This window comes from Cricetulus griseus, chromosome 3 (genome assembly GCF_003668045.3).
Source record: "Cricetulus griseus strain 17A/GY chromosome 3, alternate assembly CriGri-PICRH-1.0, whole genome shotgun sequence".
Lineage (NCBI taxonomy): Eukaryota > Metazoa > Chordata > Mammalia > Rodentia > Cricetidae > Cricetulus > Cricetulus griseus.
This window is the reverse complement of record NC_048596.1, coordinates 153,261,670-153,284,397: the sequence shown is the minus strand read 5'-3', so window position 1 is coordinate 153,284,397 and position 22,728 is coordinate 153,261,670. Positions and strand designations below refer to the sequence as shown.

The following is a 22,728-nucleotide window of genomic DNA, read 5'->3' as shown; positions in this document are numbered from 1 at the left end:
GTAAACTGGAGTCTGTAGAACATGCTCCATTAGGACTACACGGACTGAGTTGATACATGCAAAGGTAATGATTATGATATGTCACCTACAAGGCCCTTTTCTTGGGGTAAAGAGGCTTTTGTAGTTTATAGACCACTCATTGCTTCTAAACAATGCATTTGTCCAAATCATCACTCATGAGTGAGAACAGAATTGTCAAGACTCTGGAAAGAGACACATTCTGACAGTGCTGGAAAGTTCTAGAAATAAAATTAAAAATAAAACCCACCAACACCTTGGGGAAACCTGATTCACCATGATGTGAATGTCAAGATTCACAAAGGCTGTTAGAACTCTAGTGGCCCATGCACAGCTGAGGTGTGAGCAGCCAGGCAGGAGTGTCATCCATCCCACTTGTTCAAAGGTTGAAATGGTGACACTAGTGACCATTAGATGTTCTTGGGACATTAAATAATTGTCTATCATGCTGGAAAACCATAGCCCATTAATGGCAGTGTTTGCTAGAATAAGTTCACAGTGAGGAAAGAGAGAGAGAGACCTCTGGGAGGGATTGTCCCAGATCTGTTAGGCAGTCTGTCCTCCACCAGGTGTGTCCTAAATCACTGTAAACATGCTCTGAATGACTGTTGAGTGGATGTGGCATTGTATAGACTACATCTGACCACACTTGAGGTAGTGATTCTTTTATCATGTCTGTGAAGTCTATCATGTCTGTTGTTAGAAATTTCAATGAGAAGACTGTCTTCTGGCATTCGGTGTCCTCTAACTTTGCTTTGATTTTCTAGAAGTATTTTTTAAAGACTTGTCAAATGGCTTTATTTCTAAATCTGGAGGAGAGTGTTGAGCTTTGCAGCTTATTCTGAGTAGAATTGTCTTGAATGTCTTACTAGATTCCTTAGAGGCAGGCTTATTTAAATGTGTATTTAAAAGTTATTTCTTGGGCCTGAGATGGCCTAGTGTTTTAAAGTACATGTTATTCTTGCAGAGGACACAACTTTGATTCCCAGCACTCACATGGTGTCTCACAACCATCTGAACTCCATTTCTAAGGGATCCAATACTCTCTTCTGACCTATGTGCACACCAGGCATGCATATGGTACACATATATACGGGAACACACACACACATACACACTTTTTAAAAATCTAAAAATTTAAACATTTCCTATTTCAAATGTGTTTGGTAATAGCTAACTTTAGATTATCTGCTTTACTTGGTGCTAAGCTCATGAGTGTCATATTAAGAAGACTTACTCCATGGTGTTTTGTTGTCATGCTTTTTGGAATAGAAGACCTTTTAGAGAGATTTAATGCCTTCCAATTGACACTTTGGTGGGATTGGAATGCAAACCTGGGTTTGTCCAATTCCCCAGCCTGTAACCACAATAACAAGCCATCCCAGAATAAGGGTGTGCTGTGTCTTCTGCAGGGCTGTTGCAGTGATAAATCCTGGTTATCTGAAAGTGTACATTTGATGATCTATTATAGACTATTCTTATTAACTCAGTACTGTGACAATGATATAAAATTTGAATTGTGACCATTGTAGTCATTGTTATAATAAAATTGACAGTTTATAAGTATAGATATTCAGAAATTATTTTGGTTTAAAATCCAGTACAAGTCACAAACCTCCACTCATGACCCTCCCCCCCCCCATTATTCTCTGCCTTTGTATTTACATCTTGTTTTCTGCAGCTCTCTTGGAGAAGCCAACAGCCTTGCTTTTGAGTGTAACTTTCTGGGAGTATGTTTTAAAGCTTAGCTTTACATTAAAATAGCTTTATTAAATTCTACTTACACTTCATGAACTATCTAGTACTGAAATCCTTTTCTGTGTTGAAGTCTTGAGTCAAGGTCACTGTAAGATCCTCACAACTCTTCATGCTGCAGGAGGTAGCTGCCTGGAACTGTGTCCCCTCACAGCTGACAGAACCGTGGCCTAGTTTACTTGGCTCTCCAAATATGGAAGCATTCCTCCTAGATGGCCAGAGGGCTGCTTCTGCATTGACATCCTTCTCAAACAACCAGACAGAAGTTTCCAATGCTTTCTTTCTGAGGACAAGGAGCACAGCATGTCACCTGCCTCTGACCCAGCTGGTTTGGCCTCCCCGGTCCAACTAGAATTTCTTCCCTGTTTCCTGAGGAAGATGTTAAGCCTGTGCCTCTTAATATTTCATCACTGAGTGTGGTTTCTCCTCATGCATTGATTTGCTCCCACAGGCACCTCTGCCCTTGGGTGCTGAGGCAATACTGTCGTAGAGCAAGTGGTGGTGAGGTGTGTGTCTGGAGGAACTTGGTTAGCCCAAGCAGTGCCACCTCAGGCCTGCGTGCCAGATGTTTAATGGGTTTTCAGACAATTGAGTACTGTTTTCTCTGACTGTAAAGTTGGCATCATCACATAGAGGCTGGAAGGTGCTGGGCAAGTTATTTAAGCCCTTAGTACCCAAGGTTTCTTTACTAGTCAAAACTCTGATTGGGTGAACACACACACACACACACACACACACACACACACACACACACACACACACACACACACACACACACACTTACTTTTTGAGACAGAGTCTTCACTTTTTGCTGGCCCGAAGCTCAAAGTGTAGACCAGGCTGGCCTCAAACTCTTAGAGATCTACCTGCCTTTGCCTTCCCAGTGTTATTTTTAAAAAAGAGGTAGCTAAATTTATTTTAGCTAAATTTCTGCCCTGCCTTAGCCTCTTAGGGACCTTGGCTACAGCAGGGGCTTCTGAACCTTCTGGATAGTAGTATTTAGTATTGACATCAAACATTTAAAAAAAAACAGAGAACATTATAGTCTTTATTAAAAACTCTTATCAAGTGTGGTGGAGCAGGTATTTAACCCCAGCACTTGGGTGGCAGTTCCAGGCCAGCCAGAACTGCATAGTGAAACCATGTCTCAAAAATCAAACAAGCCAGGCAGTGGTGGAGCATGCTTTCAGTCTGGACTCACAGACAGTTGTGTGATGCCATGTGGGTGCTGGGAATTGAACCTAGGTCCTCTATAAGAGCAGCTGGTGCTCTTAACCATGGAGCCATTTAGTCCTCGCCTTTTTTTTTCTTTTTTCTTTTTTCCAAGCTAACAATATTTTAAGGTCAAGAGATGAATATAGGCCTCTCATTGAATAAATAGGAAACTGATCTGAAATAGTGGGTTGAAATCCACATCCACCTTCATAGGTAACCAGGTATATATATACCTTCTGGTTTTACCTTCTCAGATTTTGTGCTCACTGCCCAAGGCATATCTAGCACCTATTTTATAATTTCATCTGTCAAAAGAGAAAAAAAAAACATGAAAAGTTTGAGGATAAAGGCAAAAGTGCTTGGAAATGGCAGTACCATTGACACATTAATATAATTATTTGAGTGTCTGGCGGATAGTAAGTACTCTGTCATTGTGATAGGTGAACCCTGCTTTGTTTGTCAGATTCAGGTCAAAGGCAGGAGAGGTATTAAGTCACAGTGATAAAGTTAACTCTACTTACTGTGTAGCCTAAGGCGAGGTGCCTGTTTTCCTCTTGTGTAATATATGGGTAGTAGCTTTGCTGAACTGATAATTTCAATATTGTAGCAATTTAGGTTTTTTTTTTCCTTTCTTTTGGGAAAAGTAGTAAACTGAGTATGGGTTTGCTAGTAGGAAAAGTTTAAAAGCCTGTTTATACTCATCACATAATAGCTATATTTGTGTCTGCAAGGGAGAGGTCACCTGGTATTACTGAGGCCCTGCCTCTCCAGAGACTGCCCACAAGGTAAAGTTCCAGTAATGGGAACATGAATTAAGTAAAAGGCCCCTCATTTCTGGTCATGTGTAGAGTGCTCTGTTGTAGTTAATACTACTAACTGTTTTCAGGAATGAAAGAAGGCAGCAATGAAGTTCACACTGAGCTTCCTAATTAGAAATACCCCAGATCCTGAATAGAAGAGTTGCTGACCTCATGCTACAGGTGGAAAATTCGATATTGTGAAACTTTGTTTCATGCACAAAATTATTAAAAATTGCCTTTTGCACACATGCAACAAGTTTGGTGTTTAGAGTTGGGCTCTAGCCCCCAAACCCTGAAACACTTCTGGTCCCAAGCATGATGAACAGGGGTCACTTATCCTGTAGTAAGTGTAAGACCAAAGGAGGGTTAGGGGTTTCTGCGGAGCAGGAGAAGGAATTCTGCAGGTGAAGGGAGGGTGTGGCAGGGAGGTCATTACTATCCAGCCCGTGGTGGTGGGAGCAGAGATGCTGCAGACAAGCATGGCATCTGTGAGGGTGTGTGAAGGAGGCGAGTAGTTCATCCTAAGGGCAGTCAGCGCATTGGCACCACCAGCATATTTCTCCTCTGACTGTGACATCAAGGACAGCACTTTGGCTGGAGGTCTTCCGCCTGCACCAGCCAGTGGCAGGAGGAAAGTCTCAGTTTAGAGCTGGTCTGGGTGTGGGGGTCAAGGTGAGGTGAGGTCTCAGTTCCTTGCTGCGGGAGGTGAGTGCTGGCCACTTCCAAGTTCAGCCAGAGGAACTGGCTTGACAGGAAGGAGTCTGGGGACATGTTCAGCTGGCTTGTGTGGTTGTGTGTTTCAGGAAGAGAACAGGGTTAATGTTTCCAGAGATACTTCATGGAGACAGGAAGTGATGCCATGAGCCTTCCTGGAATCTGGGAAAGAGGTAGCTTCAGCTCAGGGCAGACCTCGAGGACCCTGACTTGAGTGTTGTAGTCACTTTTTCCCTGCTATGATAAAATCCCAACAGAAGCAGCTTTATGGTAGGAAGGGTTTGTTTGGCTCACAGTTCCAGAGGGACACAGTCTTGTGTGGTGGCAGGAGGCTGAGTACTCACAGTGTATCTGTACCTGGGAAGTATGACGGATAGGCAGTGGGCTGGGCTTGAAGGCTCAAGGTTCATCCCAGTGACTTGCTTTCTTCAGCAAGGCCCTTTTAAAGGTGCCACAGTCTTCTCAGTCAGTAGTTTGGGACCAAGTATTCAAACACATGACCCTATGGGGGACATTTTGCATTGTAGAAGGAAGTTTAAGAAGTGTGAGAAATGGGTAGTAATTACAGCGCATGGAGGAAAGAGGAAATGAAAATGAATGAGTGAACAGATGAATTTGGAGAGAGTCACAGAGGCCAAGGAAGAACAGCCAAGGCCACACTTCAGAGTTCAGGTGACATTTCATTAGTAAGACTTTGGTGAATATAAGTGGCCAAGCAGGAGTGCTAAAGCAGGGTCCTTGGTGATGGTGGCAGAGCTGTGTAGGTGGATGAACAGGAGTGGGGAGCAGGGTTCTTTTTTAAAAATTACTTATTTTTATTCTATATACATTGGTGTCATGCCTTCACATGTATCTGTGTGAGGGTGTCAGATCCCCTGGAACTGGGGTTACAGACAGTTGTGAGCTGCCATGTGGGTGTTGGGAGTTGAACCCAGGTCCCTTGGAAGAGCTGTCAGTGCTCTCAACCACTGAGCCATCTGTCCAGCCCCATGGGAGCAGGGTTCTTGACGATGGTGGGAAAAGCTGTGCAGGTAGATGAACAGGAGTGGGGAGCAGGGTCCTTGGTGAGGAGGACATTAGGTGTCCTGATTTATCATTCTTTGCCCACTCCCTTAAGTCACGATCTCTCATTGAGGCACCAGCATGCCCTAGTGATCTTCATGTGTCTGCTCCTCATAGTCCTGGGATTATAGGCATGTGGGCCCTCACCTGGCTTTTTACAAAGATACTGGAGGATTCAAACTCAGGTCCTCATGTTTGTTCATCAAGTGCTGTCCCCACTGAGCCATCTGCTAAGTCATCTCTCCACCCCCAAAGACAACTTTTAATGTGGAAAGGTCTATTTTTGTTTGTGATTTTAGTCTGAGGTCACAGTAGGAGTGTGAGGTGGAGGAGCCGTAGTTTCTCCTGAAGTCACATGACAGTCTTGGAGAATACCTTCTTCAAGCTGCATTGAGTTCACTGCATAGTATCTCAAGTAAGGGCCTGGAAGCTGGGAAGAGCCAAGGAGCTATTATGCAAACTCTGGGCTCCTTTAAGGTTGACAGTTGTCTTCATTGGTGAGTCTAAAAGGTTTGTATGGCTATGCAAATGAGACTGTTGTTGACTGGTCACACATGAAGAAACTGGATGTACCTTGTAACCACAGTTAATGGATTTTGTTTGCCATAACTCGATTGGCAGTGTTTGCCTGAGTGGCAGGTCTGATTTATCACGACTTTTACAAAACAAAAGGATTTTAAAAAATGCTTTTGTGTCTTGAAAACAGGCAAATTTATAAAAGAATTTTGAATTTTTGTGGCTTTGAAATTTAAGTTCAAAACCTTCATGCCGAGTGCCCATTCTGAGGAGGAACATGTGAGCAATGCATGAGGTGAGGGCAGAATGGGGAGGGGTAGGGAGTTGGTGCCACCATAAGTGAGCGTGTGACCTTCGGAAGGTGTAGGAGAGACAGCAACAGTGCAGGGCACTAGCTGGCTGAATTTTCCAGCTTGTGGCCACAGTTTAATAAGTGATACAAACTTCAAGTTTATATTAGGAAGAAAAGTTAGGATAACATGGAATCTGTGGGTGCTAAAGATGACCTTCAATTGGAAGACTGCTTGCCTTGCATTCACAGTCCCCAGTACTTCATAACATTCTCACATGTTGGTAACCTCTGTGTTCCAGAAGCTTGAGGGTCAGAGAGCTTTGCCTACCTAGTTTGGGATATTTTTCATAAAGCCACAGGGTTATAGTATTTGCAGTAGTTAATTTAGGGAATCAAAAATGTTTTCAGTAAAATTTCCCTTAAGCTGCTGTGGCAGTCTGAGTGAGAATGGCCCCATAGATTCATATATGTGAAAGCTGAGTCACCAGAGTGGAACTGTTTGAAAGGATTAGAAGGGTTAGAAGGTGTGGCCTTGTTGGAGTAAGTGTGCCACTGTAGGTGGGCTTTGAGGTTCAAAATCCCATGGCAGACCCAGTCTCTTTCTGTCACCCATGGATCAGAATGTAAAGCTCTCAGCTCCAGGACCATGCCTGCCTGTGTGTGGCCATGCTTGCATTGTGATGAAAAGGGACTCGCCCTCTGAAACTGTAAGCAAGCCCCCAGGTAAATGCTGTCTTTCATAAGTATTGCCTTGTCCTGGTGTCTCTTCACAGCAATAGACTGCTGATTAAGACAGTTGCTAAGAATCACAGGACAGACAGTCATTCTCAGATGGTCTGAATTAGTGCTTATACCGTCTGTAAATCACAAGAAAGGGCTGCTGTTTGCCTTTTAACCAAAACAAAATTTCAAAAATTAGTGCTAATGATCTAGGGCACTGACAGTCTGATACTGACTTATGCCGGGGGAGTTTACCTCTGGTAGGCAAAGACCTGTGTTAGTATTCTCCCAAATAAAGAATTTAAAGAAGATTTTGTTTTGTTCCCCCTAGGCTATACATTGTAGCCCAGTTGGTAGAGTGCTTGCCTAGGTTGTAGGAAGCACTGCACAGTGGTGGTGGCGGTGGTGACACCATGCTGTCTTGAGGTGTCAGCAGTTGTGATTACCTGCAGGACAGATGAACACAGTTGTAGAATTGTGCTCACCAACTTTCCCTTAAAGAGGGGAGGTGCTCACAAGTCCCTGCCGTCTTTGAGGATTTATAGATAGTTACAAGGGTTACAGAGGCTTATAAGCCTCTCAGGCCCCAGGATTTACAGGCATTTAACAGTTGCTGGGGGGAGGGATTGCTGAGGGTACTTAGCTTTCTCAACAACTTTCTCAGCAACTTAACAGTTGCTGGCTGGGTAGAGTTCTTTTCTTTGTTGGGATAGCCTGTGCTGTTGTGAGGACCCCTTTAAACTCATAGGCCACCCAGCTACAATTGCGTGGAACTTATTCTTTGCCTTCATCATAGACTGAAGTGTCTTTTGTATCATCTGTGCTACTCCAGCCCCTTTCTCAAATTCCTGGTTGTAAGCATGGATGATTAAAACAGTCGGAATCATAAAGTCTGGGATGTCTGGGGCATGGAGTCTAGTCAGAGGGTGCCTTTGGCTTCAGCTGAATTGATGAATCTTGGGACCATGAAGACAGACTTAGGAGATGTTGGTCACAGGTCCTGTCCCTGCCTCCCAGAACTCCCCACAAAGGCATGCAAAGGGAGCTGAGCAATTGAATTTCTGTTACCATTTCTAATGGCTTCTTATATTTAATATGCTGAAGGTACCTACATTTTAGTTCTGTCGTCAGATATTGATAGTTTGGATGAATTTCCTTGGTTATTTGTGAGGAAAGGTAGGGCGTTAGTGTTTATGTCAAGAAAAACCAGTTACAGGAGAAGACAAGATGTTAATTCTACACAGTGACAACGTATATGCTTTTGTTAGATTTATATAGAAAAAAGTATCTTGAGAAACATAAATGTTTCAAAAAGACAATTAAAAATTTCCCAATGATACAATAAAAGTAAATTATTTAGGCAAAACCAAAGCTTTAACATTAGACTGTCTTGTTATTTTTAGAACAAAAATGACATTTGGTTTTCTCATGATTTGTGATTCTGGTCTTACTTAAAATTTTTCTTACCAGGTTTATTTTACTTAGTAAAACTTTGCCTTGCATAGCCAGTTCTGTGATAAATAGTCTGATGTTCTTTGTTCATGACACCTTGTTCTATTTAATTGCTTCCAGAAAATGTAAGGCATCCTGTTCCCTCTTCCTGCCTATGACGAGGAAGGGGCCCTGCTGTCAGACTATCAGTGTTACCCAGGTGTCAGGCTCCTGTTGCAGATGTTGGCCTCATGACTTTTCCTTAGCAAGCTGCTGGCAGGTTCTGACCTTGCCAGGTGATGCTTTCTCTGTAGAAGATGGACCTTTGCTAGCGGTTGAGTTGTGCGGTTACTGGGCTGTGCACTGGGATCAAGTCTCCAGGACTGCTGGGTTGATGAAGCTGCTTGCACCACTTTTCGATTGAGTAGTACCTCAGTACTGAGGGCTGCATGTGGCAGAAGGCCAGTCTACAGGCCTTGACCTAGCTGGCCATCTTTTCTTTAATTGTTCAGATTAGGTTGTTGCTGGCTGATTGTGAAGGTTGAGGATTCTAAAGTCAGTTGCCTTTTGCATCATGCTTGCAAAGATTGGTCTATACATCACATCCCTTTTGGGGAAGGTTGAAAAAGAAAGGAAGAAGAGAAGGTGGCCTGTATCAGAAGCATTCCTAAGACTTGACAGTAAGCTTCTGCTTGGTCCTGTAGGCCACAGGTTATCCCCACTTCCCCACCCCACCCCACACGTGAGACAGGGTTTCTCTGTGTAGCACCACTGTCCTGGAACTCACTCTGTAGATCAGGCTGTCCTCACAGAGATCGCTTGCCTCTGCCTGTGAAGTGCCACACTTTACATGGTTTCCTTCAATTTAGGAGTAGGTGTGGGAAGAAAGTCACTGTGGTTCAGCCCAAGGAAGGCAAGGAGTAAAAGATTGTAATGAGTGTTGACTGGAACAGATTCTAGATCTTGCAGTAAACAGTTCTTGAGGGGAGTGTGTCAGTTATTCAGCAGGCCATCGAGTTGCCATGAACATGCTGCTTACGGCATTAGGGCACTGGAGAGAGGATGCAGAGACGGTTAGGTTAATCTAACTAGAAAGTCTTGTCTCATGGAACTAGGAGACAGAATAAAAGGGGCTGTGAAACTGAGCTCTGCACCTTTTCATCAGAAGAGGGCATTCTTGGTGTTAGATTTCTGTCACCGTAACAGAAGAGCTGAGATAACCGCACATAGATGAAAGGTTTACCTGATCTACTTCTGGAGGCTTCAGTCCAGAGTCAGTCAGTCCCATCGCCTCTGCTGTGGTAAGAGTACATGCTGGTGAGAGCTCTTGCTTATCTCGAGAGGAGGAGAAGGGCCCTCTTAAAGAACTGCTACTAGGTTCCATCCCTTCAAGGTTGTCCTCTGTCCAGTAGTGCCAAGCTAAGACACCATTCAATGGAGGGGGTTTTGAGGGGCATTTACGATCAAATTGTAGCTCCTGGACACCTGGAATAATGAAAGCTACTCACTTTCAGGAGGAGAGGGGCTTGGTCTGGGTAGGGTTAGTGGTGTAGTTGCAGTGAGAGAGGGAGAAAGGGAGGGCTTGACAGAGAAAGAGAGGACAGTGTCTGGGGGAAATGAGTGTTTTCTTTCTTTCTTTTTTTTTGGTTTTTCGAGACAGGGTTTCTCTGTGTAGCTTTGGAGCCTACCCTGGCACTAGCTCTGGAGACCAGGCTGGCCTCGAACTCACAGAGATCCGCCTGCCTCTGCCTCCCGAGTGCTGGGATTAAAGGTGTGCGCCGCCAGCCCCCTGGCGAAATGAGTGTTTTCAAAGGGGAAAGTTAGCATGACATGATGTCTTCTTTAGGTTTGTTGAAAAATCTGATGTTCTCAGCTTGAAGCCAGAAAATCACTGGGAAGCCAGTGTTGTCTAGTTTTGTCCTGGTTGGCATTTTCAGCCTTGGCTGTTCTGTGCCAGCCATCTTGATTTCTCTTCATCTGCAGCGGCATCCATGGCTTCTCTCCAGTCATACCCTCTGTTTCCTTGACTCCATACTCAGGGGTCTTCATCCCAAGGTGTCTCGAAGTCTTACTTGATGCTGTTTCTCTTGTGTAGATAGTTACTCTTCTGTCATGTTCCTTGGAGAGTTGGATTGGCACAGCAACAGAGTGGTGTGTTTGGGAAAGGTTGTCAAGCCTGGCTCTTACTGGCCCTTGGCTAGCCTGCCTGTTTGCTGCTTCTGTCTAGTAAGCCTGGGATAACAGACAGGTCTGTGTGGAACTGCCACCTCAGCAGGGCTCAGAGGAACGGGGCCAGGATGGAGGGAGAGGCCAAGCACTTGACAGACACATGCCTAACTTGTGCCTTAGCTCGCCATGTGTGTGTCTTAGTCTGCAAATGCTTTAGTATTGAAAATAACTGTTTTCTCCCTCATTCTGTGAAGACTTTAGTGCAGATACACAAGTTTGTAGACTTGTGAGTAATTTTTTAGTCTATTTTTTGAGATACAAATCATATATCTCATGATCCGTTTATTAAAAGCATACAATTTGTCCCCCCCACCCCCGCCCCTTTTTTCTTTGAGACAGCCCTGGCTGTCCTGGAATATGGAATATAGACTAACTAGGCTGGCCTTGACTTCACAGATTTCTGCCTGTCTCTGCCTCCCTGGTCCTGGGATTAAAGGCGTGTGCCACCACTGCTTGGTTGGTGGCTTTTTTTAAGTCAACATGTGCAGTTGTCATCATAGTCAGTTTTAGAATATTTTTACCCCCGCCCCTGCTATTTTGATGTTGATGATGTATAGGAATAGTGTGGACTTCATGCTTCATTGCTCTGCTTGGGGAAGCCCTCACCTTTCCCTACACTTCTCCCCTTGCCTGCCTATTGCAACCCTTAGTGAGTATCTCCTGATGTGAGGTAATTTTTATGTCTGTCATTGCCTGTTTTTCTAAGAATGTCAGCATTATGGACATGGCTTACAATATTTAGTGTGTGGAGGTCGGTACTGAGATGTTTGTAGGATGAGCTGGTTTCTGGAGCTGGCGAGGTGGCTCAGTGAGTGAAGGTACTTGCCACTCAAGCCTGAAGACCTGGGTGTGATCTCTGAATTCAGGGAAAGGTGGGAGATGAGTCCATAGATTTATCCTTTGACCTCCAAATGTGTGCCATGACTTGTGTGCCACTACCCCAGTGATAATTAATTTAAAAATTTTAAGAGCTGGTTTCTTCATTTTTTTCAGATGGAAACTGAGGCTGCAAGTTTATGCATCAAAGTATAGCCCATTGCTTCCATGAAAAATACAATGTGAACTGTATCATTAAATATTTTCTAGTAACTGTTAAGAGGAAGATAAAGTTAATCTAGCATGTTCACAATGCTACCATTTAAGTGTATAGTCAGTATAAAAGTTATTAGGCACTTTGTACCCCACCCCGAGCTGCCCCCATGGAATATGTGAGTTCACTGTGTATCTCTGTCTTATGGCGTGTCTCCATTTGGAACAACCATATCCCTCGTGCACGTTGATTAGTCTGCTAGCGGCTTCTCTGTAGGAGAGCCGGAGTCAGTCTGACTTTTAAGTCTCCGTGTTTCTTCCCTTCCAGTTGTGGATGTTAGTGAGCAGGGAGTGGCTGACCACTTGCTGGGTGTTTGTTGCCTCATTTGATTTTCCCAGTTAATTGAGGGAGGGAGGGAAGGACATCAAGGACATCAAGATCTAGAGACTTTAAATAAAGTGATTAAATGTTTGAAGTTTTTAATTGACTGGGTCAGTAATACACACACACACACACACACACACACACACACACACTGAGAATTGGACTCGGTGTACATGTTAACATACATTTATTATAGAACTGTATTTCTCAGGTGACATATTATAGACTGGATTCTCTTATCAGTTACTTCTGTTACTGAGAGATGAATGTAAACTGGAAAGTTCCCTCTCCCCCCAACTCATGGTTTCCATGCCGTGGTTCTCAGCCTTCCTAACGCTACAACCCTTTAGTGCAGTCTCTCATGTTGTGCTGACCCCAACCATAAACTTATTGCTACTGTTATGAATTGTAATGTAAAGATTTGTTTTCTGATGGTTGTAGGCGACTCTGTGAAATGGTTGTTGGACCCCCCCCCCCCCACAGGGTTTGTGGCCTACAAGTAGAGAACCATTGTTTTAGAGGGTTCTGTCCATGGCTGCTTGGGCAGAACCTCATGGTGTCAGCTGCATGAGGCCGACCAAGGCTTTTTCACCTCATGGTGTACAGAAAACTGAGTGTCAGACCCCTCCCTGATCTCCCTTCACCTCACCGTGGTTTACTTATACCAGCTAAGAACTACACCCTGAAGTTTTCAGAACCTGCACAAAATTATACTACCAGCTAGAGACCAAGGGACACTTCATGACATTGTATCTCCCTCCTCTCATTCTTTTGAGACTGGTCTCTTGAAGACACTCCAAGTTAGCCTCGAATTCATTGTCTCCCCTCCCACCCACCTTGCTGGGATTATAGCTGTGTCTATCACCATGCCCAGCAGCAGTTCTTCTGAAGAATTGATTTTCCCAGGTTTTCTTGAAATTCCATCTTTTGTATGATAACCAGTTTTTTTTTTTTTGAGACAGGGTTTCTCTGTAGCTTGTGTAGGTTGTCCTGGAACTTGCTCTAGATCATGCTGGCATTGAACTCACAGAGATCCACCTGCCTCTACCTTCCGTGTGCACTTCTGGGGCCCAGTTGCCAACTGGGGTCTCCCCATTGCTGCCATCAATGATATGAAGAAGTCTCCAGAGATTATCAGTGGGCGGATGACCTTCGCCCTCTGTTGCTATTCCTTGACATTCATGAGATTTGCCTACAAGGTACAGCCTCGAAACTGGCTTCTGTTTGCATGCCATGTAACAAATGAAGTAGCCCAGCTCATTCAGGGAGGATGGCTTATCAACTATGAGATTAGTAAGAAGGCGTCTTCATAGCAGTTCGAGGACCAGCTCTTGAAAGGGACAGTGCCTCAGCCACTGCTGCCAAGCCACAGATCACATCAACATAAATGGTCTTGCCGAAGGGAAAACACGGGAATGCTATCCTTAATTACCATGCCAACATTATAGAAGTCAGAGTCCCTAAACCAACTCTCTGCTGCATTATCAATGCTAAAATTTATTTGTCTTCATCAAGAGTAGTTCAAAATATGCAACTAATTTAATAATTTTGAATGATGGTTTTATCTGTAGTAATCTGTAGTAATGTGTATATTATCTATTGGGATTTGTGTAATAAAAATCTAAGGAACAAAATTTTATAACTATAAGCACTTACTCAAATTCTTGACTGTTTCTTTAATGACTGTAGTATATTCCTCAGTTGGCCACATGTCTACACTACTTTCCAGTGGTAACAAGTGTTTTCCATAGTGTGTAGATTCTGATCTGTAACTTAATGGCAATAAATGACTTAAATATTTGCTAAAAAAAAAAAAAAACAGAAGAGATTTTGACTTGCTGTCTTGATTATCTGAGGAACAGTTAATTAGATTAGGTGGTAGGTCAGATGAGGTGAACTTCTTTTTCTCCCTTGGGGCTGATTTTCCATAACTCGATTGAAGGGCACTACCATGGTCACACCTGGGCCCTGCTGTAGTGTGCGTGGTGGGCAGGGCTTTCACTCTTGGCTTTGGCCTGCCAAGTTTTGTGTAGCTGTATGTTGGTGTGAAGTTTCTCTCCACTGAGGACCAGAAGAGGTGGTGCTGGTGGCACTTGCTGAGTGGGTGGTTTTATAAGTCTGAGTTAATGTCCTTAAAGTGCTTTGGATATAAACAGGTTGACATTTCCTGCATCTCTGTAGGGTTTTCCATCTTTAACTTCACAGTGAACTCTTGGTGTGCTTTCTATTTCTATGTGGCTTTGCTGGTTCCTTCAGGGTGAGTGGGCAGCAGTGTTCAGGCCAAACCACAGGAGAATCCACAGTTGTCTCAGTGGTCCTCTGATTCCACTGTTGATTTTGGCTGTCCTTCTGAGAGCATACATAGAAGGAATGCTTTTGTGTCCTCACAAAGTGTAACTGCCTGCTATCCTGAAACAGCAGCCTGGCTGAGGTGGCGGCATGGATTTGGAGACCCTTCACTTTGGGGATGTGGCTGCTTCTCCCTCTGTACTGCTGCTCTAGTCTTCAGATATGCCTTTACTGGTGCTAAGCAACTTTGGGGGTGGTCTCTAGAAGGCTCTAAAGGAAGGCGGAAAGGTAAACCAATTGAATCTTGTGAGCGGCAGTTCCTGTTGGCCTTTCCCAAGCAATGGAACTGCCCTCTTGTTTAGTCTCTAGATTTTGATTTTGAGAAATAGATTCTTTCCCTTTAGAAATTCCTTTTGAGATAAAAATATCTCATTTTTGACTGTTTCCAAATACATTTTGACTGTTTCCACTCTGCATTGCTGTTAAATCTTACAGAGGACTTGACATGGATGCAGAATGGTAGTGTAAGGAAAGGTAAGATATCAAAAAACAATAAATCCTTCCTATTGCCTTCCTTGAGGGGGACAACAAAACAGGTGGACTAGGTAGGGAATGTGGCTAATCAAAGAACACGTATCTGTTCTCCTGCTTGCTAGGCATGAAGACAGGTTAGTGATTTTTATAGAGGAGACGAGAATGAGATGTTAATAAGGCATAAACAAAGTAGTACAACCAGAATGATTTATTATGCTTAAATACAGGTGAACACAGAGGGTTCATGGTACAAGTGTGATAGCTTTGTTTCTGGGAGGCCATTACAGTGTGTTGTGAGCTAAAGGAAAGGAAATGCTGAGACGACGTTGTGATAGTAGTTCTCGAAACTCTGTTATGATCATCTGAGGAACTTACAGCAACTGACTCCTTAATGTTTTCTTTTGGCTGAGTTAAGTTATCAGCTTGGCTTCAGGATGAAGGCTGAACTTGGAAGTTTTGAGAGCCCATTCTGCTGTGTTTCCTACGCTGCAGAATAACTGCTCTGGACCAGGAATGAACATCGCTTTATGTAGACAGTGACCTTGAACTTTAGTGGGAGTCATAATCACCTAGGGTGTTCATTAACGACTTCCTATTGCTGTGAACAGGGCTCTTGAGAACAGTTTATAAGGGGCATAGTTCATTGTTTTCATTGCGGTTGGCTCTGTTGATTTTGGATCTGTGGTGAGGTAGAGTGTCAGGGAAGGAGTACAGCAAATGAACTCATCTAGGAAACAAGAAGGAAAAAGGCTTTTCAGGGCATATTTTCAGTGACTTAACTTCCTTCCACTAGGCCCTATGTTTTAGTTTCTGTCGGGAATGCCACAGGCTGGGGAACAAACCTTTATTTAGCTTCTGGGCCTTTTGGGGACATTATACCCAAAGTATAGTACTTCTCAAATTCTGTCATGGATCTGCTGTAGTATGTTGGATTACTCTTTAAGAAATAGTTCCTCCCCTCCCTCCCCAGACAGGGTTTCTCTGTGTAATAGTCCTGGCTGTGTTGGAACTTACTTTGTAGACCAGACTGGCCTCCAGCTCACTGAGCTCCACCTGCCTCTGCCTCCCAAGTGCTGGGACTAAATGAGTGCACCACCAATGCCCGTCGAGAAATAGTATTTTATATTACAGAATATAGGGTCAAAATAAGGCCAGTGGGAACCAGAGGAATTGGACAGGTTTCATGGAATCTGGGACATTAGTGGGTTTCTTTTTCCTGTGTTTTAAAAAATACTTTTAGATTCTGACACAAGGTCTCAGTGCTGCCCTAAAATCAAGGGCTCAAATTAGTCTCCCTCCTGGAGGGGACTATAGTCGAACATTCCTTAATAGTGGCTTTTGAGCTCTTTCTCTCTAAATTGGAATGAATTCAAATCCAGCAAGCAGATATTCCATGTCTTTTATATGATTATATTGCCAAGGTTATTTTCACTACTATGCTAGCCCATAGAGAATGTTGTAAAATAGATTTTGGGCCATGGTATCCTTTGTGTATCTAATAAATCCACAGGTATATATCATTGCCCTTGTAACCTGAGAGCTTTGTGATATAGTGAAGCCATTTAACATTGCAGGTGTTCATGGACTCCAGACTAGTCCTTAGGGTAGACAGAGACTGAGGGCTGTGACATTGTATGGTTATACTTTAGTGAGTGGAGACATGTAGGGGTGTATGCTGTATTCCTTATTGCTGTGACCACCAACACCTGGCAAGAGGTAACTTATGGGTTTATTTTGGCTCACTGTTTGAGGGGATACAGTCCCTCAGAGTGGTGCAGCCATGCATATGGCTGGCCACATGGCTTCTGCAGTCAGGCTGCAGAGAGTTGAGTACTGGTGTTCCTCTGACTTTCTACATTTTGGTTTCCCAGGCCTTGGAGTGGAGCCACTTATGTGTAGGGTGGATCTCCTGCCCTCAGTTACATTTCTCTCTTCCGTCACACTGCTCTGAGTATACTGTCAAGGTCTGGTCCAGAGGTGTGTCTCCTAAAGCCAGCCAAATTGATAAGGAAGCTGCACCATCATAATGAGCCTGCTGCAGTTTAAACATCAACCCAATGTTCTCTGTTATAGTCAAGGACACATGTACACATCTCAGTGCGCCACATCCATTTGCGTTGCTCACAGTGCAGTGTCATGTATGTGCTGGAAGAAGATTTCTGAAGTAAAATATACTGTATCATGTGGTGGAGTGGTCCTCCGTGTCTTTTTGGGGAGGAAGTTGCTGCAAATACTATTTGGAGTCGGGTGTAATTCTTGGCATGGTCCTTGCTGTTTCAGACACATCCCATGCAATGATTATATTAAAGCAAGCTCAATAGTAAATCTGTTCAGCTGAGTTTAAATTCACTCTTCTACGTTTATTTAACTAGGCCGTCTCTTCTCAAAACATTCTTTTACTTCCCAAAGGACAAAGATGGGTAAATATTGGTCTAAGTTCTTCTGGCTGGTTGAACCATAAGTGAGTATGTGGCTGTGGAGTTTTCTCTTTGAAGCTTATGTGCAGAGAGGTCGGACAGCTGGCTCAGCAGTGAAGGGCACCGGCTGCTCTTGCAGAGAACCCATGTTCAGTTTCCAGCACCTACGTGGCAGCTCATAACCATCTGTGACTCTGCTTCAATAGACACACATTAAATAAATTAAAACCAAACACACACATGAAAAAACTCTGTAGACCTTCTGTGTCAGAACTTAGTATAGCTGGGCAATGGTGGTGCATGTCTTTAATCCCAGCATTTGGGAGGCAGAGGCAGGTGGATCTCTGTGAGTCCGAGACCAGCCTGGTTCACAGAGCTACTTCTAACACAGCCAGGCTGTATAAAATAGACGCCCTGTCTCAATCAATCAATCAATCAATCAATCAATCAATCAATCAATCAGTCAATCAGTCAATCAATCAGTCAATCAAACACCCAAAACCTTAGTCCCCTGTGAACTTAGTGTCATGTTTTAAAAAACATCACGAAGGGCTGAGCTCTGACTGTAAGCCCCTTTAAGAAAATAGTGCTTCTGCTTATGTGAAAGAGAACTGAGGACGGCAAGATGTAACCAGGAGCTCAAATCAGAAACACATCTTTTTAAAGAACTTGTCTATGGCTTTTGTTCAGCTGGAGTCTTTTCCAGGAAATAGGTACATTTCAAAAAACAAAAATAAAAAACACCATGGATAAGGACCAGGGAGACAAGAAAAGGTGAAGAAAATGGGCCTTAAGCAAAGGATAGGTGAATTCAATCCCACTACAGTTTGAATAGGTTTGTCCCCACAGCTCACATATGAGAGGCTGGTCCTCACTGTGGTGGGGTGGATCTTTCAGACTTAGAGCCTAGTGAAAGGGCTTTAGTTATTGGAGGTGTCCCCCTGCAAGGGCTGGGAGTGGCACCCAGGCCTGCTGGCTTCTTTTCAGTGGTGCTGTCATTTTCCCCCCTTTGCACACACTTGTCCTCAGAGGCGGAACCACTGTACTGCCCACCCTAGCCTTCCAGCCTTCTAAAGTGTGAGCTACGTAGACTTTGGCAAAATAACACGCTGTGGGTATTTCGTTATAATACTGAAAAGTGGCCGGATGTGAGCACTGTAGGAGGGTGCAAAGTGAAGTGTGTGAATGTACTAGGGAGTGCTCCCTTCCCTCACTCATACAGCAGGCCTGAGAAACTGGCTGTTTCAGAATGACTTTCAGACATTTCATTGATTTCGGTCATACATCAAACCCTGAATAAACAGTTGTGTTTGACTGGCCTGTGTCCTGGCTCTGGATATTCAAAAGGTGTAGTAAGATCTCTGGTAGAAACCACTGTCTCAGAGCAGTTGTGCTGGTCTCTTCTGTGAGGTCCTCCTCCCTCTTCCCTACCCAGCACCTTCTCTTCTGCAGCCCATTTCAAGCCATAAGGATCATGAAACCAAGCATGGCAGCCCTTGTGTTGCTTTCTTATAACGAATTATCTTTTGAAGAACAGATTTGAGCAGAAAACTGGTCAGCTTACTATCCAAAATCCTAAAGACTGCTATTAACTAGCTTGATTCACTGTGCCCTGCCAGACAGATGGTTGACCTTCCCAGAGAAGTTTTCCTGGCTAAGAGCTTGAACTTGACTGAGGCTTCAGCGTACGTATTGACACAAGCCCACCCCCTTGTCCTGGAACCTCTTCAGCCAAGTCTTCTGTTTTTCCAAAGAATCCTGTTCGGGTTGGGGATTTAGCTCAGTGGTAGAGCAAAAGTCCTTGTTTGGGGCCTCAGCTTGGTAGGGGGCCGGTGTTGAGGGTCAGGGGTGGGGACTGGACAAGACAAAATAACCTAAAAAAAACAAACCCAACCTCCCCCAAAACACTCAAACAACCAACCAGCCAAACAAACAAACACAACACCCACAAAGCAACCAAAGAATATTGTTGCTGTTTTAGACTAGAAATAGATTACAGGAACTTTAGGAACTGAATGGGTTTGATGACAGTGAGCTCTTGGGGTATCTCTGCCTTTACCCCTCTGACACGAGTGTTGAGGACTTGAACTCTAGTCCTTAAGTTTGCAGAATAAGTGCTCTTACACATGGAGCCATTTCCTCAGGCCTATGTTTTTCACTTTTTAATTTTTAAAGTCAGGGTCTTATTTTGTAACCTGGTTGGTTTAGAACTCAGTGTAGATCAGGCTGGTATCAACACAACTTTGCCTCAAGTGCTGGGATCTAGGGTGGACAGTACCACACAGCAAGGCCCAGAGTTGAGCTTTTGTTACACTGTTTGCATCCTGTGTAGTGTTGTGTACTTACTGCTCTTAGGGTGGATTGATCTTTGAAGGAACCCTAGTCTGTTTCACTGGTGAGACAGTTTCTCAACATACATAGTTCTGATCTTTAGGGAAGTACCGAAGAAGGAAGAAATGGAAGTATCTATTATGGTTCATAATTACAAATATAAGGTTCTATATTTCTCTTTTGTTTTCAACATATGCAAAATTTAAAAATGAATGACACCCCCATATTTCATTTCTAATATGTGTATCAGTACTGTTTTCATGTGGTGAAGTCAGAGTTTGCTGCCACTGGCTCCCTTTACTTCTGAAGATTGACAGGTCTGTTCCACATTGGTCATTAATATTTATAGTGATTACTCGGTGGACACACAAAGTCCTGTGAATCAACAGTGATGGTATATTTACCCAGCTTCCCTGCCACGTAGCTAATACCTTTTAATTGTTTGGAAACCTGGCATCAATTTGTGATCGTGGTTTTGTTTTTTGGTTTTTGGGAGACAGGGTTTCTTTGTGTAGTTTTGTAGACCAGGCTGGCCTCGAACTCACAGAGAACGACCTGCCTCTACCTCTCAAGTGCTGTGATTAAAGGCATACTCCACCACCGCCTGGCTAGTGATTGTGTTTTTGTTCAGCTTGTTAAAATGCTCTCCACCCCAGTCATTTCTGTTAAGAAACTGTAGGAAGCTACTTGGGGACCTGTTTGCATCTGTTTGCTGGTTTATAGACCCGTGGCTGGAACCAAGAACATGTTGGGAACGCCTTAGGTGACTGCCAACTTTTTCTAACCATGGGATCAAACAGTACATTTTTGGGTGATGAATAATTAAAATATGTACTGAAAAATAATTCTTTTATGCACATGTTTCACATTACAAAATAGGGCCTGGCCAAAGCAAAGCAGAAGAAAAATGGGTTCTGAACCATTGTCTTATGCTTGTCTATGTGCACATTTTCAGGCAGGCTCTTGCTGTGCTGTTCAGGCTGGCTCCAAGCCTTGGGTTCAAGTGGTCCTCTCGTTCAGTATCCCCTGCAGCAGGAACCACAGGCCTGCACCACACACCCGACTTTAGAGCTTGCTTCTCTAATAATAGAGATAGATAGTCTGTTCACACACTAGCCAGGCCTCTGCATTCTTGGCACTGTCTCCGGCCGCACATTATTTGGGTTATAGCATGAGAGATCCACTGGGGACACTCATCTCTTGCTTTGAGCTTATCTCCAATTTATCACTTTGGCGATATAGTAGTATTTGTTTATCACAGCACACAGGCATTCTAGTCTTTATTACGGTGATTTTATAGCACAATTTATGTCTGTGTCTGCATTTAACTTCTGTCATATGGCATAATTAAACAATGTAACCAGTACTTATTGAGCACTTAATTTATGCCCAGAAAAGTATTTAAATTAGTCAGAATGGTTCATATTTTAGCCTAGATGTAAATGCCGATCACCATAGCTTGCTGTTACTTTGTTCAAATTACTAAATGTCTCTGAGCCGTAGCATGGGGTACTTACATTAGTTACAGCAAAGTGCCCTGGACAGATTGGCTTCAGCAGAGCTTCATTGTCTCATCCTTCTGGCTACAGAGATCTGAGGTCACAGTGTCGGCAGTGTGGGATACTCCTGAACCCCTCCTGTTCTGCAGATGTAAATCTTCATACAATCTCTGTGTTAGATTTCTGTAGCTATAACACATGCCTGTGCTAATTTACTTATGAAGTGAAAAGATACATTTGGCTCAGTCCTTTACCAGTTGGTTTCATTGCTTTGGACCTCAAGTGGCACAGTGTGCCATGGTAGGAGTAGCAGAGTAAACTATCCCATGCCTGGGATGGAAAACAGGACAAGACTATGGTCCATGGTCATTGTGAGGGACATATACCCAGTGATCCATACATTGCAGTAGGCCCCACTGTAAAGTTACCATCTTCAGATGGCCTTTTATCTACAAGGCCCTTTGGCTAATATTTTAGATGTGCTCCCCAAGGCCAGTGTATTTGAAGTACCATTGTTGAGAAGGGGACCAATAAGCAGGGTTGACTATGGGAGGTGGTAGTAGCTCCTGGTGAAAGGGTGAGTTCTGTTGGTTTTCTCCACCCCTTTCCAACACTTTGACCTTGGGCTTCTAAGCCTCCAGAACTGTGAACACAAATGTTGGTTCATTACCCAGACTTGGGAATTCTATTAGAGCACTACAAGAGGACCCACCTCTGCACCTGCCTTTATCTTATCCAGGACACCTTGATGGATTAGCCACCCCCCCCCCTGCCCAAAGAACCCGTTTTCACTTTATGATCTCTTCAAAGCCTTTTGTCCAAATACAGCCACATTGAAAGAAGGGGGCTAGGAATTCAACATGGGATTTTCTTATCCTTCCTTCCTCCTCCTCTCTTTATTTGAGTCAGGGTCTCATATCACCCACTAGTTCTCAGGCCTACACTCAAGTGCTGGGATTTTGGCATGTAGCATCAGGCTTATGTGGTGCTGGGGGCTGAGCCCAGGGTTTCATATGTGCTCAGTGTTAACTGGTTCCTTGCTAGAGGTCAGGGAACACCTCTCTTTACACTCTATCATGTGTGAGCAGTAGGTGTTGGTGAACTTGTATTTCATATATGTGCCTCTGTATGACATTCCTTGACCCTGCTGATGCCACTAATAAGTAATTTAAGGCTAGTTCAAGGGTCTTTCTGGGAAGTTCTTAATGTTTGTGCTCTCTTCCCTGCTACTCTCATTTGAAAACAGATCAGGTTTGTTTCTTTAACCTAAAGGAATGCTGGAGCACTTCCTGGGAATAGCAGTGACCTTCAGCTTCCTTTGTCCTTTATTCTTCTGGTGTGGGTTGTGTCTGCCAAAGGACATTTTAGATTTCATGGTTAAAATCTATCTATCTATCTATCTATCTATCTATCTATCTATCTATCTATCTATCTATCTATCTATCTATCTATCTGTCTGTCTGTCTGTCTATCCAACTATCTATCTATCTTC

General features: G+C 43.7%; 2 protein-coding genes across 4 annotated transcripts in view; both read left to right on the top strand.

Annotated features, from left to right (window-relative positions):
* Arhgap10 (Rho GTPase activating protein 10) overlaps positions 1 to 22,728 on the top strand; it is a 272,186-nt gene that overhangs the window by 6,000 nt on the left and 243,458 nt on the right. The gene's annotated exons all lie outside the window — the stretch shown is intronic.
* Positions 13,205 to 17,175, top strand: LOC103162312 (mitochondrial pyruvate carrier 1-like). The gene has a single exon (XM_035442509.1). The coding sequence runs from the start codon at positions 13,279 to 13,281 to the stop codon at positions 13,477 to 13,479; it is 201 nt and encodes a 66-aa protein (XP_035298400.1). The 5' UTR covers positions 13,205 to 13,278; the 3' UTR covers positions 13,480 to 17,175.